General features: G+C 41.9%; 1 protein-coding gene across 8 annotated transcripts in view; it reads left to right on the forward strand.

Annotated features, from left to right (window-relative positions):
- Positions 1-15942, forward strand: part of SHANK2 (SH3 and multiple ankyrin repeat domains 2) — a 359718-nt gene that overhangs the window by 145535 nt on the left and 198241 nt on the right. For all 8 annotated transcript variants that reach the window (XM_075188258.1, XM_075188267.1, XM_075188257.1 and 5 more), the window contains exon 10: positions 9140-9206. In XM_075188258.1, coding sequence (XP_075044359.1) covers positions 9140-9206 — 67 coding nt within the window. The remainder of the gene's footprint in view (positions 1-9139; positions 9207-15942) is intronic.

Raw genomic sequence — 15942 nt, forward strand, 5'->3', positions numbered from 1 at the left:
CTGAATACAGTGTATCGGCCAACTGTTCTTATAATACATGACTGCTGCATGACATTATATTGAAACTTTGATGGTTGGTACATAGCAACCGAGGCGCTTTTCTAACTGTACCCAGGTAGTGGGTGCACAGCATTAAAATCTAGGAGCACCGGGTAGTGAATGTGTCATTATTCACACTGTACGTGGACTGGCATAGATGCCCCAGGGAATGTACGTATATGTTTTTCTACGCCATGCATGTTAAACAACTTGTACGCGTAGACAATACCTCATACTTTTACTTTACAAAATGTGTTCTCAAGGCCTCCCTGCAGCATAGTGTATTATATACTTCATGAGCCCCCCCCCCCCGTTATATTTACCGAGCATTAATGCCTCTGAACGCTGCAAGTGATGACTTGCAAAGCTCGTTAGAATGTGTGTGCAGCTCCATTCACTTATCTTATTTTTTGACTATCAGAGATAAAGCTTATTTACTAGGCTGTAAGAATACACACTGAAGGCATAAAATGATCACTCCTGCGTGGGAGACCTATTTGGTTCTCTTTTTCAATGTCTAGATTATAATTGGTGCCAAAATTTTAAAATCATTTTCAGGGTCACTTTTCTGTTGGGTAGGGGCATCCAACACCATGTATAGTACTTCGGTGATGGGTCTTTTGGCTCTGTATTTCCCAGTGGGGCATGTTCGCTGATCTTGGTTATAATTTTATTATATATAATAATTTGTCTTATAACATACTCCATTTAAAAAAATATTAACTTATAGAGTCCTTAAATTAATTCTTGTCTGTGAAATGGTATCCAATATACAGCATAAGAGGCATTGTGCTGTACAGAGGGTCATTACTGAAATATAGGGACGGACAACAAGGTAAAAATCCCTGGAAATTAGGGGCAATTGACAGCTGTGGATTCTTTGTTCTATATTCATACCTGGTATTTAATCTGCATTCTCCCACGGAATACTGACGGATCAGCTCTGTCTGGACTTTTTCTGGATTTTAATTGGAACCAACACTGGAGAAATCCATTGCTGGAACGTTCAGTTCTGATATTCTTACCATGTGCGTATCCCTGAATTAATAGTTCAGAAGAACTAGGACCCATCTACTATCCTTGTGCCCTGGGGATTACTCACAATACTGACCATACCTGACATGTAAGAACTATTTTAAGATCATTGTCTTCTCACTGTCAAAGCACAGATGGAATAATGATTCATATTTGGAGGAGCTACACATTAAGATCTAAGAAATGGTTGCTAAGAGACTTTTTTTTTTTTAATAAGTAAGCATTCCATTATTGGCAAATCACTCAATAGCAGCAGAAGCAGATCTAGCATATATTTTGGAGGAGGATATCGAGGCAGAGATTAGTTCTGGGAAGAGAGGAACGCTATCGGACAGAAGGGGAAGAAGAACTGAAGGTAATTACATTCCTGAGAACTGTATTTGTCCATGTATCATTGCAGAGGGAAGATCTTGCATAGCTAGAGTAACTATTTCCATACAAGCAGGCATCTGGCGAGAATGGGATCAGTCGCTGCCTTAACCCTCATGCTGATGATATCCTTTAATTCAGTTACAGAGCTGCAAATGACAGAATCACCAGGGGAGTTACGTGTCCCCAATATTTTGGCTTTAGGTTCGTTTATCAGTTGTGATTATTTCAACAGATTTCAATTTATTTTAAATGGAGTTTGACCATGAGGCACTTAGCAAATTAAAAGGTAATTAAGTAAAAGCTTGTGCAAATTATATTAAGGAGCGTGATTGCATTAGGGTGTTCTGCGGTGATTTCTGACAGTTTTGTAATGATTTGCCATCATCTCTGGTTCTGCTTCATGTATGCTGTGAGTTACGCAATGTGTGGGCTGCAGTTGAAACAGGTTTTTTTTTTTTTTACACATTTAGCTGCAAGTTGGGAGGAGTAATACTGAACAGAACTGTTGGTGTTACTTCTAAAGTGTTTTGTGTCTGTATGCATCATAATTGTAAAAGTACATGGCTTATTTTGTGCACTTTTCCTTGTGTGCACTGAAATAATTACACACCCTGGAATTTGCACACATATCAATCTGAATATTGGACAATTTTCAGGTGCATGTGTTTATGTGTGTGTATATATATATATATAGATATATATATATCATCATCATCATCACCATTTATTTATATAGCGCCACTGATTCCGCAGCGCTGTACAGAGAACTCACTCACATAAGTCCCTGCCCCATTGGAGCTTACAATCTAAATCCCCTAACATACTGTCCTCTTGATCCAATCCCCTCTCACCTCCTTCGCTCTCTTACTCCTACTGCTTGCTCTCACCTGGCTCACTTTTTCAACTTATCACTCTCCTCTGGCATATTCCCCTCTTCATTCAAACACGCTCTCATCTCTCCTATACTCAAGAAAGCCAATCTTGACCCCACCTCCCTTGCAAATTATCGCCCTATCTCTCTTCTCCCCTATGCCTCCAAATTACTCGAGCGGATTGTCTGCAGCCGCCTCACCAGACACCTCTCGGTCAACTCTCTCCTTGACCCCCTCCAATCTGGCTATCGCCCCCTCCACTCCACTGAAACTGCCTTGGCCAAAGTTACCAATGATCTCCTATCAGCCAAAGCCAAGGGTCACTTCTCCCTACTCATCCTCCTCGATCTCTCCGCGGCCTTTGACACTGTAGACCAGGGGTGTCCAACCTTTTAGCTTCCCTGGGCCACATTGGAAGACGACGAGTTGGTTTGGGCCGCACATAAGATACGCTAACAATAACGATAGCTGATCATCCAAAAAACCATAGAAAACATAGTTAACATATATATATATATATATATATATATATATATATTATATATATGAGAAAAAAAGTGATATATATATATATATATATCACTTTTTTTTCAAATCCCCCTATACTTATCTTTCAATCGCCCTGTTCAAAAAAATCCTCTCTAGTTATTATACTATAATCACTTTTTGTATTGTTTCGATGCAATATCAATAAAGTGCATTTAAGCCAGGCATTGTATATCAGGGTGCCCTGACCAGGCCTGCGGTACCTGACATATACATCACTGTGACCCCAAATTGTGACCTGTTTTGCTAATTACACCACTATGTTAGTTAAGGGATAACAACTTATAATGGGCCAAAGAGAATAATATATAATGCCCCATTATGATTACAAGTAGAAGTATGTAGCAGGGAGATAAGGTCCATGATGCTCCAGCACCAGGGGACTTTTATTCACTGGTCAGCGTCCCTTGAAATAATAAAAAAAATCCCCTTTAACTTACCTTTTAATCGGCTTGTTCTCCTGTCCTCTTCTCTTCTTTTCTCCAATTCTGTGCTGCTAATTGTTCTTCTCGCGCGGGTGACTCCTCTGTGCTGCGCTCCGTAATGGATGTTGGGTGTGATGACATCACGCGAGCACCGCACGGAGGAGGAGACAAGGGAGGGAGCCGGAGTACCAGCTGACGTGACCGCGTGACCGCAAGGTAAGTATTTTCTTTTCTTTTTTTTTTTTTGCAGGATTTTTTTTTTCCATTAACAGTGCTGCCCCCTTGCCACAACCAAAACTCCTTCTGGGCCACTTTTATAGGCGTGCTGGGCCACATGCGGGCCGTGGGTTGGACAACCCTGCTGTAGACCACCCCCTCCTGCTGCAAACTCTTCTCTCTCTCTGCCTTTCCGGTTCTGTCCATGCCTGGTTCACCTATTACCTTGCTAACCGCTCTTTCTCTGTATCCACGTCTGGTTCTTCCTCCACCCCCTCCCCTCTCCCTATTGGAGTCCCTCAAGGCTCTGTTCTGGGCCCTCTACTCTTTTCGCTCTACACTTCCTCCCTTGGCGCTCTCATCTCCTCTTTCGGTCTTCAGTATCACCTCTATGCTGATGACATTCAACTCTACATATCTTCTCCTGATCTTTCCTCCTCCCTCCTCTCTCGTGTATCTGACTGCCTCTCAGCCATCACCTCCTGGATGTCCTCGCGCTTTCTCAAAATTAACATCTCTAAAACTGAACTCATTGTCTTTCCCCCGCGTCGACTCCCTTCCCACCATGACCTCTCTATCGTTGTCAACAACTCCACCATCTCCTCTGTCAGCCAACTTCGCTGCCTTAGGATCACTCTTGACTCCTCTCTCTCTTTTGCCCCCCACATTCAATCCCTCGCCCAAGCCTGTTGCTTCCAACTCCGCAACATTGCCCGCATCCGTCCCTTCCTCTCTCAGGAAGCCACCAAAACTATCATACACGCACTCATCATCTCCCGCCTTGATTACTGCAACCTCCTCCTTACTGGCCTCCCCCACTCCCACCTCGCACCCCTCCGCTCTATACTCAATGCGGCTGCAAGACTCATCTTCCTTTCACGTCGCTCCTCCTCTGCCTCCCCTCTCTGCCTTGCCTTACACTGGCTCCCTTTCCCCTACAGAATCCTTTTCAAACTCCTTACCACCACGTACAAGGCTCTCTCTCAGTCTACGGCCCCTTACATCTCTAACCACTCTTATCACCACTTCCCACTCCAGAATCCAAGACTTCTCCCGTGCCGCCCCCCTCCACTGGAACGACCTCCCTCGCTCCATCCATCTCTCTCCTAATCTGTGCTCCTTCAAACGAGCACTCAAAACTCACCTGTTCCTCAAAGCCTACCAACCTTCTACCTAACCCCGCATCTCCTCCAAACGTTCTACCCTCTCTCCTCCCGGTCCTTCTCCCCACACTTCAACTTCCTCCAATTGTGTCTGTTTCGTTCACCGACCCTTAGGATGTAAGCTCGAATGAGCAGGGCCTTCTTCCCTCTTGTCTCCACACCTGTTCTTCTACTCCGCCTCTACTGCATTAACCTGCCTGGAGTTTCTGAAGCATTGGTATTTTGTTTATTGGTCTGTACTGTCTCACCCTGTATAGTCTACTGTTTGCTTTGTGTACGGCGCTGCGGAAATCTTGTGGCGCCTAACAAATAAATGATAATAATAATAATAATAACATACACACAGACAGAGACAGACTAGGGTCAATTTTGATAGAAGCCAATTAACCTATATATATATATATATATACACTGGACATATACCCTTGGTCCTAGAGGACCGTCCAGCAAGCGTGGAACATTGAACTGTTGATTTTATTACTACTTCCCCACTGAACTTGGGTTAATTTCCCTAGTAACACACCATTGTGCGCCGTATCCTTATTTGACTTTATATGATTCTGGACTTACCTACCAATTACAAGGAACGCTGCCTCCATATGTGGAAGAGGTGTTTTTGTGGACTTTCTGTATATTTACTTCATACAATACTGTTGTGAGCGCCAGTGTTTATTATGTATCTTGCTATATATATATATATATATATATATATATATATATATATATATATATATATATATATATATTCATACATATATATATATATATATATATATATATATATATATATATATATATACATACATATACATATGATTCCTGTGTTTAGCAGTGAATCTGAGATGAAAAAGGTAAATAAAAAAAATTAAACCTTGGCATTCCCAGTACAAGACTAGCATTTGCAAGCACTACCAGTAAACCCAGAATCTATATCTCATACTGATGAGCTCTAGAGATTACCATTGTTTCTAAGCTAAAATGGCTGCAGTGTTTAATCTGCCATGCAAATACAAGGCAAAAAAGGTGAACTTTGTATGCCTCTACCCATAATGCTCTGGTGCAGGCTTTTAATCCTGTATTATATGATACTGTATGTAAATGCTAGACGTATACCGGCTGGGAGCACGCCAATGCTTTCTTAGGAAGCCTCATGCCGTGTCACTGGGTCTGCACTATAAAAAGCCTACTCGGAAAACTCTGCAGGGCGATACTCTGCTTGCATAAGCGACATTGTGCAAGTTGGGGTTTAAGGGCTTATCTTTAAATGTGTGGGGTTTTTTTGTTTTTTTTTAATCTTTCAATTTATTTGTAGCAAAATAATGTACCTCCCAACACTTTTTGGAATTGGTGCACTGCAAGAAGAGGGCGTGGCATCATCACGATAGGGACATGTTTGTATCACTATGGCAACGGGGGCCATGGCACTGTGGGGGCATGGCCACCTCACTCAGGGCGGTGCCTAGCCTTTCTGAAGTGCTAGGCCAGTGTTGGCTAACCTGTGACACTCCAGGTGTTGTGAAACTACAAGTCCCAGCATGCTTTGCCAATATATAGCAGCTTATTGCTGGATGGGTATGCTTGGACTTGTAGTTTCACAACACCTGGAGTCTCACAGGTTAGCGAACACTGTGCTAGGCTGTCCCCAAAGTTCTCCTCTTCCCTGCAAACACCCTTGCATTGCCGAGTGCACCAGTGGCAGCTGCACACAGCACTTTCTCACCATGGTGCATGGGGCTGTACTTGTTATTATAAAAATCTTATATGGTGCAGTAAAGGTTTTTTCCGCCCTTAGACGACTGTCTCTAATTTGCAAATATGTTGCATTTTCTTTTGAATTCTCATCCGTACTTTTCAGCTAGATTATTATATAATCGTGCAAAGTTGTTAATTTGTGTTGCCATGGATACAACACACCTCTGTTTTGTTATTCAATGAGCAGCTCTGTGTCGTATCTCAGGGCAACATAAATAAACAACTGATAATGCAAATACACTTCTGAAAAGTACAGAATGAAGCTATAAGTAAAAAAACAATGTATTTAGTAAATGTTAGAAGAGGGCACGTATATACCAGTAAATTTATTTGAAAATGACTTGTGTTTTCATCATCATCATCAACATTTATTTATATAGCGCCAGCAAATTCCGTAGCGCTTTACAATTGGGAACAAACATTGATAAGACAATACTGGGTAATACATACAGACAGAGAGGTAAGAGAACCCTGCTCGAAAGCTTACAATCTATGGGACAGTGGGAGTTAGAAACACAAGGGCATGTGCTACATCATATTGTACAATGGACCAGCTAGACTGCAAAGGTAAAAGTATTGCGTTTTATGTTAATATGTATTTTCACCAGGCTTCTGTAATTAATTGCTTGTGGGGTCATTTGTAATCTGCTAAATTTTCATATGTAATCTATCTTTGGATACAAACTGGTTGTGGTTACGTCCCTTTATGTTACATACGTTACGTTAAACCTTTGGTGCTTCTCCTCTCAGCTGTTGGTTTCCAGATCACTGTGATTATGGGATAAACGTTCCCAGGGATTGATTCTGTACCTTACAGGCTGTAATCCTACTTTGGCAGGAAAATAATACGGTGCTCAGTGTTGTGATTAGTGACAATAGGCCTGCACAATTCTAATAGACAACACATAGGGCCTGATCCATTAAGGCAAGTAAAAGCCGGTTCTTGCCGTATTTTGCGTAAAATTGCTCTCTGCATGCTGAGAAACAAACCACACGCAGAAACGTTGAATATATTAATAAACATATGTTTTCTATGTCTTTTCTCCCTGGGTACAATAATGGTACTATGAGGACAGCTGTCACCAAACATTGATGCTTGGTCATTGCTAAATATGGGCCTGATTTATTAATGAACGGGTTTCTACCTTCCAACAATGCTGTAGTCGGGAAGTCAAATGCGTGTAGCCCATGGCCCCATTGCCGTGAGCACTGACCTGGACAAACCTCCCACCAGTCCTTTGAGCTGGGACAAAAGTCCTGACAGCAGAACAGCCTCCAAGATCAGAGAGGAGTGTCAGGACCAATCGTAAGCCGCATTTTCTCGATTGCTACTTGTGATTGGTCCTCCCACTGACACGTAACCTCTCCCCTCATTTTTCGTCTTCGGGTGTAAGGAAAAGTGGAGGTGTTTCCCACAACAGCCAATCAGATTCTAGCTATAATTGTCTAGATTGCGCTAGATAAATTATAGCTAGAATCTGAATGGTTGCTGCGGGCAACACCTCCACTTCTCCTTTTTAAAATGTTTGATTAAGCAACTCCATGGTCTTTGCCAACACTAATTTTTTTTTACAATATAATTAATGGACCAGGGAATAGTGGCTATAGGGCCCTGAGCACAATTATAAATTTAGAGTGCTTTCACTCAATTGTAAATATAGCCATGGAAAGCAGAATTTTGACTCTTAGGTGCTGCTGACACCTCAACACTTACTTGTTTTGAGTGGTCACCCAGGCTGCCGTCCAATCAGTGTTTTCGAAACAAGAGGTGTCAGAGCACTAAAATTGCGAATTCTCTTTCCTCCAATGAGAAGAGACCCTAGACCCTCGCTGTTGTGTTATTTTTGTGAAAAGTGGGCATACATTATAATGTTAATATTGGGCAGAGTGCTATAAGGTAGTTGCTACCACCAATCTTTGCAGGAGTTGTGGGAATTATAATATCCTCCCTGCAGATCGAAAACCCGTTCTCTAGTTTCCACATTCCGCTTCCCCTCTGTAATAGGCCTTTTATGTCAGAAATAAATTTGAGCAAAACAGTGGCAGAGAATTGTAAGTCAACGATTAGGCCTAAATGGTCCCAAACAGCTGTTTGTTTTCCTTTTCCAGCATTTCAGCATTCAGCATTGTCAGGCTATTCTCTTCTGCTGGTACAGGCAGTGGCTCACGGAGACGTCTCATTATCCCTTGATTCAATCCGTTCCAGCAGTGTGGCTTTTTCTTGAAGTCTTGATTAGCACTTGTGGACTGCTACAATGGAAAGATGTCATCTGAATATCAAATCATTTAAAAACTCTGAAAGGAAACTAGCAAAGATCCACTATCACGTTGACAAAACATAGTTGATCGGTTTTATGAACTCTGGATTTCAAGAGTACGAGTGACAAATCAATGGGGGTCTGCTCCGGAACCTGTGTGTGTGTGTTTGGACTTGTAAAACAATAATTATGATAAGCCCAAGGGTTATTTAGCTCATTTTGCCAGATAACATATGCTCTGTACCTTCACAATTTGTTTTATTGGTTTACTAAATGCCAAAGCTCATAGCAGAAGGGAACAGTTCAGTAGAAGTGCAGCTGGGGGGACACAGCTGGCGGTATGAGACAGGTTCAGCTGCTGCATTGCACGGTTTCATCTCCTGCGCTTCCCGTTCCTTTTCAACCTGTAAAAAGCCGCGGCATTTGCCTGTGAATTAATTACATGCTTTTTTTTCTTGCAGGTTGCTATAATTGCTGGGAATTTTGAGCTTGCCGAGTTTATTAAAAACCACAAGGAAACCGATATTGGTAAGTAACCTTAATTAGAAATGGCTGTCCTCTTCGTTATATTGAGTAACTATGTCTGCTTTTTTGGAAGTAATTTACTGCAAGAGTCCAGTGTGCAGAAACACTCTAAATAAAGAGATTTATAGTGAAGACAATGGTTGTTTGAGGTGTTGCATAAGTTTTTTTCTGTAGAAATGATCCTAGTTATCTAAGTTTCATATTATTATGATTGTTTATTGTTAGTAATAATAAGTGTCTAAATTTTTTTCATTCATGCTCTCAAATTGATAATACAATGATTTCCTAATCCAATATTATTTTTTTGGTGCCTTATGGTGTAAATAAAACACATGCCAAGGCTGTTCTAACACATTAATTTGTGTTCAAGACATTCCATCCAACCCCTGGGGCTAGATTTACTAAACTGCAGGTTTGGAAAAGTGGAGATGTTGCCTCTGGCAACCAATCAAATTCTAGCTGTCATTTATTTAGTACATTCTACAACATGACAGCTAGAATCTGATTGGTTGCTATAGGCAACATCTCTACTTTTTCAAACCCGCAGTTTAGTAAATCTAGCCCCAGGCAGGGTCAGGCTGGGCTGGGGGTCAGGGGGGCATATGCCCCCCAGGCCGGTCCCATAGTGTGTTACCTTGGGCTGGGTCACTGGGCCATCTGCATTTTTTGCCCTTTAAAATATGCTGCTGAGTCAAGCTTTGCCACCCAGGCTGAAATTTGCCAGCCCTCCCCTGGCCCCAGGGATTGGATGGAATGTCTTGAACACAAATCAATGTGTTAGAACAGCCTTGGCATGTGTTTTATTTACACCATAAGGCACCAAAAAAATAACTGGACTTTAGTTTTGTATAGTGATATGCAGGTCAGAAAAGACACTGACGTCAGCTGACTGTAACCCACCACCATAACCTGCAACAGGCCATGTATTTTTATACCGGCAACTGCCATGAACACTTCAGTGATGTCATATTTAAATTCCCATAATACTGTGTCATCAGCACCAGGGGCAAACGCAGGATTTGTAGAGGGTCGTTTCCACACCATGACGGCAGTGGGCGTGACCAGCATGCATGGGGGCGTGGCTATAATTTTAGACAGTGCTTGGCTGCTCTCCAGCTTTTCCTATCCCCATAATATACATGGGCAATGCTGCATGCACTACTGTTAGGTGCACGCAGCTCTCCCCTTTCAAGCAGATCCGTGTGAAGCAGTGGCAGGGTCCAGCCACCTCAATTATACAGTGCCCCAGGCTTGGAGGGGGGTTTCCAGGCACTAGGAACCCCGCCCCCCCTTCCTCGGTTTGCCTATGAGCGCCAGGGCTGTCAAGAGGAATTTCAGGCCCTTGTACAGCAACTTCTTGGAGCTACTTCCATAGCTCCTGAAGGGGGTGTGGCCACACCAAGTTGTTGGCTCCTCCTACTACGCAGGCAGGCTAGGGTGCTTTGTACCTCAGACATCACTAGTCATCACAGATAACAATAACTGTGATTATGGTGGCCATGTTAGGCCATTTCTAATCCATGCCAGAGAGTACGTAAGATAAAGATAAAATGGATCTCGTTTGTTCATACACTATGTTTGAATGTCACTTACAGCTTCTCAGTAGATCTTGACTGGTCTGTTTAGTTATACATTGGGCACGCTCCTTTATTTTAACACCCAGCCAGACATTACACTTGTCCCTACAGACAATCCGCTTGCCCTGCCCTGGTCCCTCCTGCTGGCAACTAGCTGTCACGCTAGGAAAAACCAAGAGACAGCTGTCTTTTCTTTCTACAATAAAAATAAAATTAAATTCAGAATTAATCAAAAACCTAAGCAGAGTTCAATACAATGGCTATTAAAATCTTAAAAGGTGTTATTAAACTACAAGCCCCAGCATTCTTTGCCTGTAGGTAGCCAGACGATAGTTGGCAAAGTATTGTGGGACTTGTAGTTTCACAACATCTGGAGAGCCACCGGTTGGCCAAGCATGTACTACTTATTAAGTACAAGAAGTAATGCATCCCTTACTGTGAAATATAAGGATAATATTAGTCAATTTAGCACTTATATAAAAGGAGTTTGACATCTTATATCTTTATAGTTCACAGTAGGGGGGGCAGTGTCACATATATATTATATATAGATAATTTATGTGCACCTTGCTGATGTATATATTCTATAGAGCCGGATTGTATTATGATTATCACTACCTGTGATATAGTCATGAATTTGTAAAAATATAATATTTGTTTATATATATATATATATATATATATATGTGCTTTTGAATGATCATGCCTTTTGTTTTTACATATGACGTATATAGCCATGTGTCCCTCTGCATTTCACATGTAAGTTCTTCTGTGTTCTATATTTTATACTTGGTGTTCTACAGGGCATTAGATGTAGTTCACTAAAACAGGCAGTAGGGGGAGTCTATGTACCAACACTGCAGTGGGAACAGTTACTGATGGCAAATGATAAATGGTCTCAATAAGTGTAAAGGGTGCACAATGTTCGTTTGTGACTTTCCCCAAATGTTCTATTTCTTGTAAATTGGAGTAAATTGTAAATTTGACTTATTATCCCACAATCATTAAATGAGTCTGTACCTCAACTGACCATTCTGAATAATGTTACCAGGAATCAGTGGGTTACTTGCAATATGTTAAATAATGTTCTATGATTAGTGTGTGAGAGTATGTCCCAATCCAATGAACTCTCTGTTTTGCTCTGTGGTTAACTGTTATTTGCTCACCATGTTCACAAGAGGTCGGAACAGGTAAAAGAAGGACCCATCTTTTTTTTTGTGCGTATTTTATTTTTATAAATGGGGGAGAAGAGGGTACAAAGGTGTCCCAAACCAGTATCTTGCCTAGGGCCTAGCAGGGCCTTTATCAGCCTCTGGTGCCTTCTAGGCAGATTCACAGAGATGCAAATTTCTGCCAATACAGTCATTGACTTCCACTGATACAGTCATTGACTTCCGCCGATACAGTCATTGAGTTCTGCCGATACAGTCATTGAGTTCTGCCGATACAGTCACTGCATTCCACCGATACAGTCACTGCATTCCACCGATACAGTCACTGCGTTCCACCGATACAGTCACTGCGTTCCACCGATACAGTCATTGAGTTTCACCGATACAGTCATTGAGTTCTGCCGATACAGTCATTGAGTTCTGCCGATACAGTCACTGCGTTCCGCCGATACAGTCATTGAGTTTCACCGATACAGTCATTGAGTCATTGAGTTTGTAAAATAGTAAAAATCAGTGAAAGAGCTGAAGGCTGGTATTTTGATTCATCACCGGTTGTTAAGTAGACGCCTTAATATGATGTGCTTCACACTATCCCTGGAGCTCATTCTATGTGTGCTATACAAAGGCGGAATCCCTAACCTAAATAACACAGAACCTATATAGAGGTATTACACCAACATTTAGCCTCTGATTGCAGGTAGTGAACATGAGAAGATCCAAATAATTGTGTGGAGGTGGTTGGACCCAGTTTGGAAAGTGTTTCTCCAGGACACAGAACAACTAATGTTCTCGTATATGGGATGTTCACAATCTCTAGTGTCACCTGGATATGAGCCACAGGATAAATATGGTGACTATGGTGTAAAATATAGACCACCGAACCTATTAGTGACAAATAGTCAGCTCATCCTGTAATTACCGTATGACAACACTGGAATTCAGTCTATGTTTTGTATACAGATAGAGCAGACTTTATTGTACATCCGTCCACTCACACATCATGGAGTGTTACAGACCAGACCCAATGTTGTTCACTGGAAAGGCTGCGATATTGCTCTCATTAATGAGCCGATGTAAGCTGTGTCTGCCAAACGCTGCACTATCTGTACTAATGACAAGTGTCCAGCTTCTAACACTATGAGAACATGTGAATCAATAAGAGGAATGATGGAAGCTGGCTCCACATTGTGAGGTTAGAGAGGTTGGTTAGTGATTGGCAGCACAGGATCTGGCTTACTAATATTCTATTGGCTGAACACCCTGTTCCAGTTGCCTTGTCCAAATATATGTGTACGCTCACCAGCAATGCAGCGATTGCCAGGCTGCCCATCCACACGGCGGCATGTTCTGTCCACGTGTCTCCGTATATTAACAGTTCATAAAACCATAGTATCATCACAGACTGTCGCTTTGTCATTCCAGCCAATTATTATTTGACTAATTAGTATTAGGTCAATCCCTACTTTATTGTTAGAGCTTCAGTATGGCACAAAGAAGTATCTAAGAAACGGACAGCAACAAGTTAAGCAGCATGCTTGCATTCTGTACACAGGATATTTTGTAAGGATGCCATGACTGAGCCTTATTACACATACTCTGCCAGTGGTTTACGTTTAATTGCTCTTGCTGCGCCATTCCAATTCTCCATGGAACCCAGATCTTATAAGCGAATGCCAAGGATAGAAAATGTTTATTTGGCATTTTGATAATGAACCCAGAGTATTAAATATAGTTGCTGGCTCATCACATTACTAGATGACAGCAAATAATTGCAGCAGCCGTGCTTTTCCCGTAATGTTTGTTGAAGCGGTCAGATAAAATGAACGGGAGTCGTTGAGAATGGCACCAAAGCCGTCAGATGTCTAAACATGTACCCAACATGTAGGTTGGAAAAAAAATCTAATATTAATAGTACAGACTTGCTTCATTGCAATGTACAGTTATGAATGCACACACCATTATTGATAAAAGTTAGCTATGACACTGTGCCATAAACGGGGACACCACAAAAGCGCAGTGTGTATGAGTATGTGGATGTAAGTGGTGGGAAATCATATTATACATTTCACTGGGGCAGTGACCGATTTGCAAGTAAAATTCTGTAATTGTACAGTGCCAAATTTTCCTCGTTGGCTTCAGGGAGATCCTGGGGGCATCATTTTGTCCCCGCCCCCTAAACGATTGTCACAATTTTGCCCAATTACAGCAGGGGGCAGGGCTAAGATGATGAAATATTTGCATTATTAAGCCCCGCCCCCACCACTTATCTATCGCTGGGGCAAGAACCGGGAGGTTGCCCTGCTCTCCCAGAAATGCGGGAGTCTCCCGGACATTCTGGGAGAGTAGGCAACTATGTGGTAAAGAAAAGCAGCTAATGAATCTCTAGAGACTGAAGTGTCTTTTACATTTCTGTCTCCATTACTGAAGTCATGTTGTCTTACCTGTCAGTCTTTGATTAAATCTTGGTCTCCATGAAAATGGAGGCATCAATACATGGACATAGGACACAATTTCTGAACTGTGTCATCATGCCACAGATGGCGAAGCCAACCACATCTTGTACTGGCTCAGCATCAGGGAGAATGCCAGACTCTTCAGGGAGCGAGGGAGATCACCCCTATTTTAGGGAGTCTCCCTGATATTCAGAAAGAGTTGGCAAGTATGGATTACATTACAACACTAAAGCAGTGTTTCTCAAACCCAGTCCTCAGGACCCCTAACAGTGCAGGTTCTCCAGGTAACAAGGGAAATAATTATACCACCTGTGGATCTGTTACAATGTGTCAGTCAGTAATGAATACACCTGTGCTAAAGCAAGGCGATATGGAAAACATGCACTGTTAGGGGTCCTGAGTACCAGGTTTAAGAAACAATGCACTAGAGTACCTAGGTTGGAGCTTACAACTACTACGGTTATATATGTTTCCTTCTGCCTGCAGTCGACCCAGGAAAAACAAAACCTGCAACCAATTTGATTTGGAAATATAAATACAAGTATGAATTATTTATTAGAACTGTGCAGTACAATTCTGTTTTCTCCGTGAACCATATTTTTCGCTCATCGATGTAGCTGGTTCAGACATTATAAATATTGATATCTAGAAAAAAAAAAAAGAGAGTGTACCAGGAAATCGTCCATTAGTTTTGCTTGTGCTGCTTAATATTTTAGTTTTGGAAGTAGATTTCATGTTTTTATATTCTTACCATAGAAACACACATTGTAAAACTATGTGTAAAACAATTGTAATTCTGTAATAGGGACGTTAGATTAGGCCTTGTGTTAGTTGTGTGTGTATAGAACCTGGCGTGATTTAGAAACTGCCCTATTTAAACTGGTGATATTAAATCTCTATGCAGAGGGTCCAATTTAGAGTTATGGCAAAGCAACGAAAAAAAAAAAAGAGCAGGTTTACTCCAGGACAAACCATGCGGGGGCCCTCCCAACTCTAAATCTGTCCGCACATTTGAAATTTGCAACCCTCCCCTCCCCTCCACCCTGCAGTGCAACATGGTTTGGCCAAGGTGCAGTTTTGCTCCTTTTAATTTTTGCTTTGCTCAGAACTTTAAATCAGTCCCCTGTGCAGACCCCCTGCCCAATAATGAGTTGCTATTCTCTGCTGTTTGTGTGCTGTGTGTTTCAGAGAGTGGGGTAAGTAGTGGATTACAAACCAGTGGTGGCTAGAAAAAAGTTAATCCCTCTCTGCATCCGCCCAGCACACAGCTGTCTGCAAGTAAATGAGCACAGAAGGTTTAGGAAGCATGTGCTTAAGCCCAGCATTTTACTATGGATGCTAAAAGACTATATGACAGAACAAGACCTCTGAGAGGCTCTACCAAAGATCTCCGACCTTGCACCAATGCCAAAAACGAACACGTTACAAGATGATAACCTTTCTGCCCAGAGAATCCAGCTTGGACGGTTTAATTTTGGTTGGGGGCTCCTGTGAAGCGCCAATTTCTGATATGGATTAGTTGGCATGGGCTGCTCCT

Source organism: Mixophyes fleayi, chromosome 10, assembly GCF_038048845.1.
Source record: "Mixophyes fleayi isolate aMixFle1 chromosome 10, aMixFle1.hap1, whole genome shotgun sequence".
NCBI lineage: Eukaryota > Metazoa > Chordata > Amphibia > Anura > Limnodynastidae > Mixophyes > Mixophyes fleayi.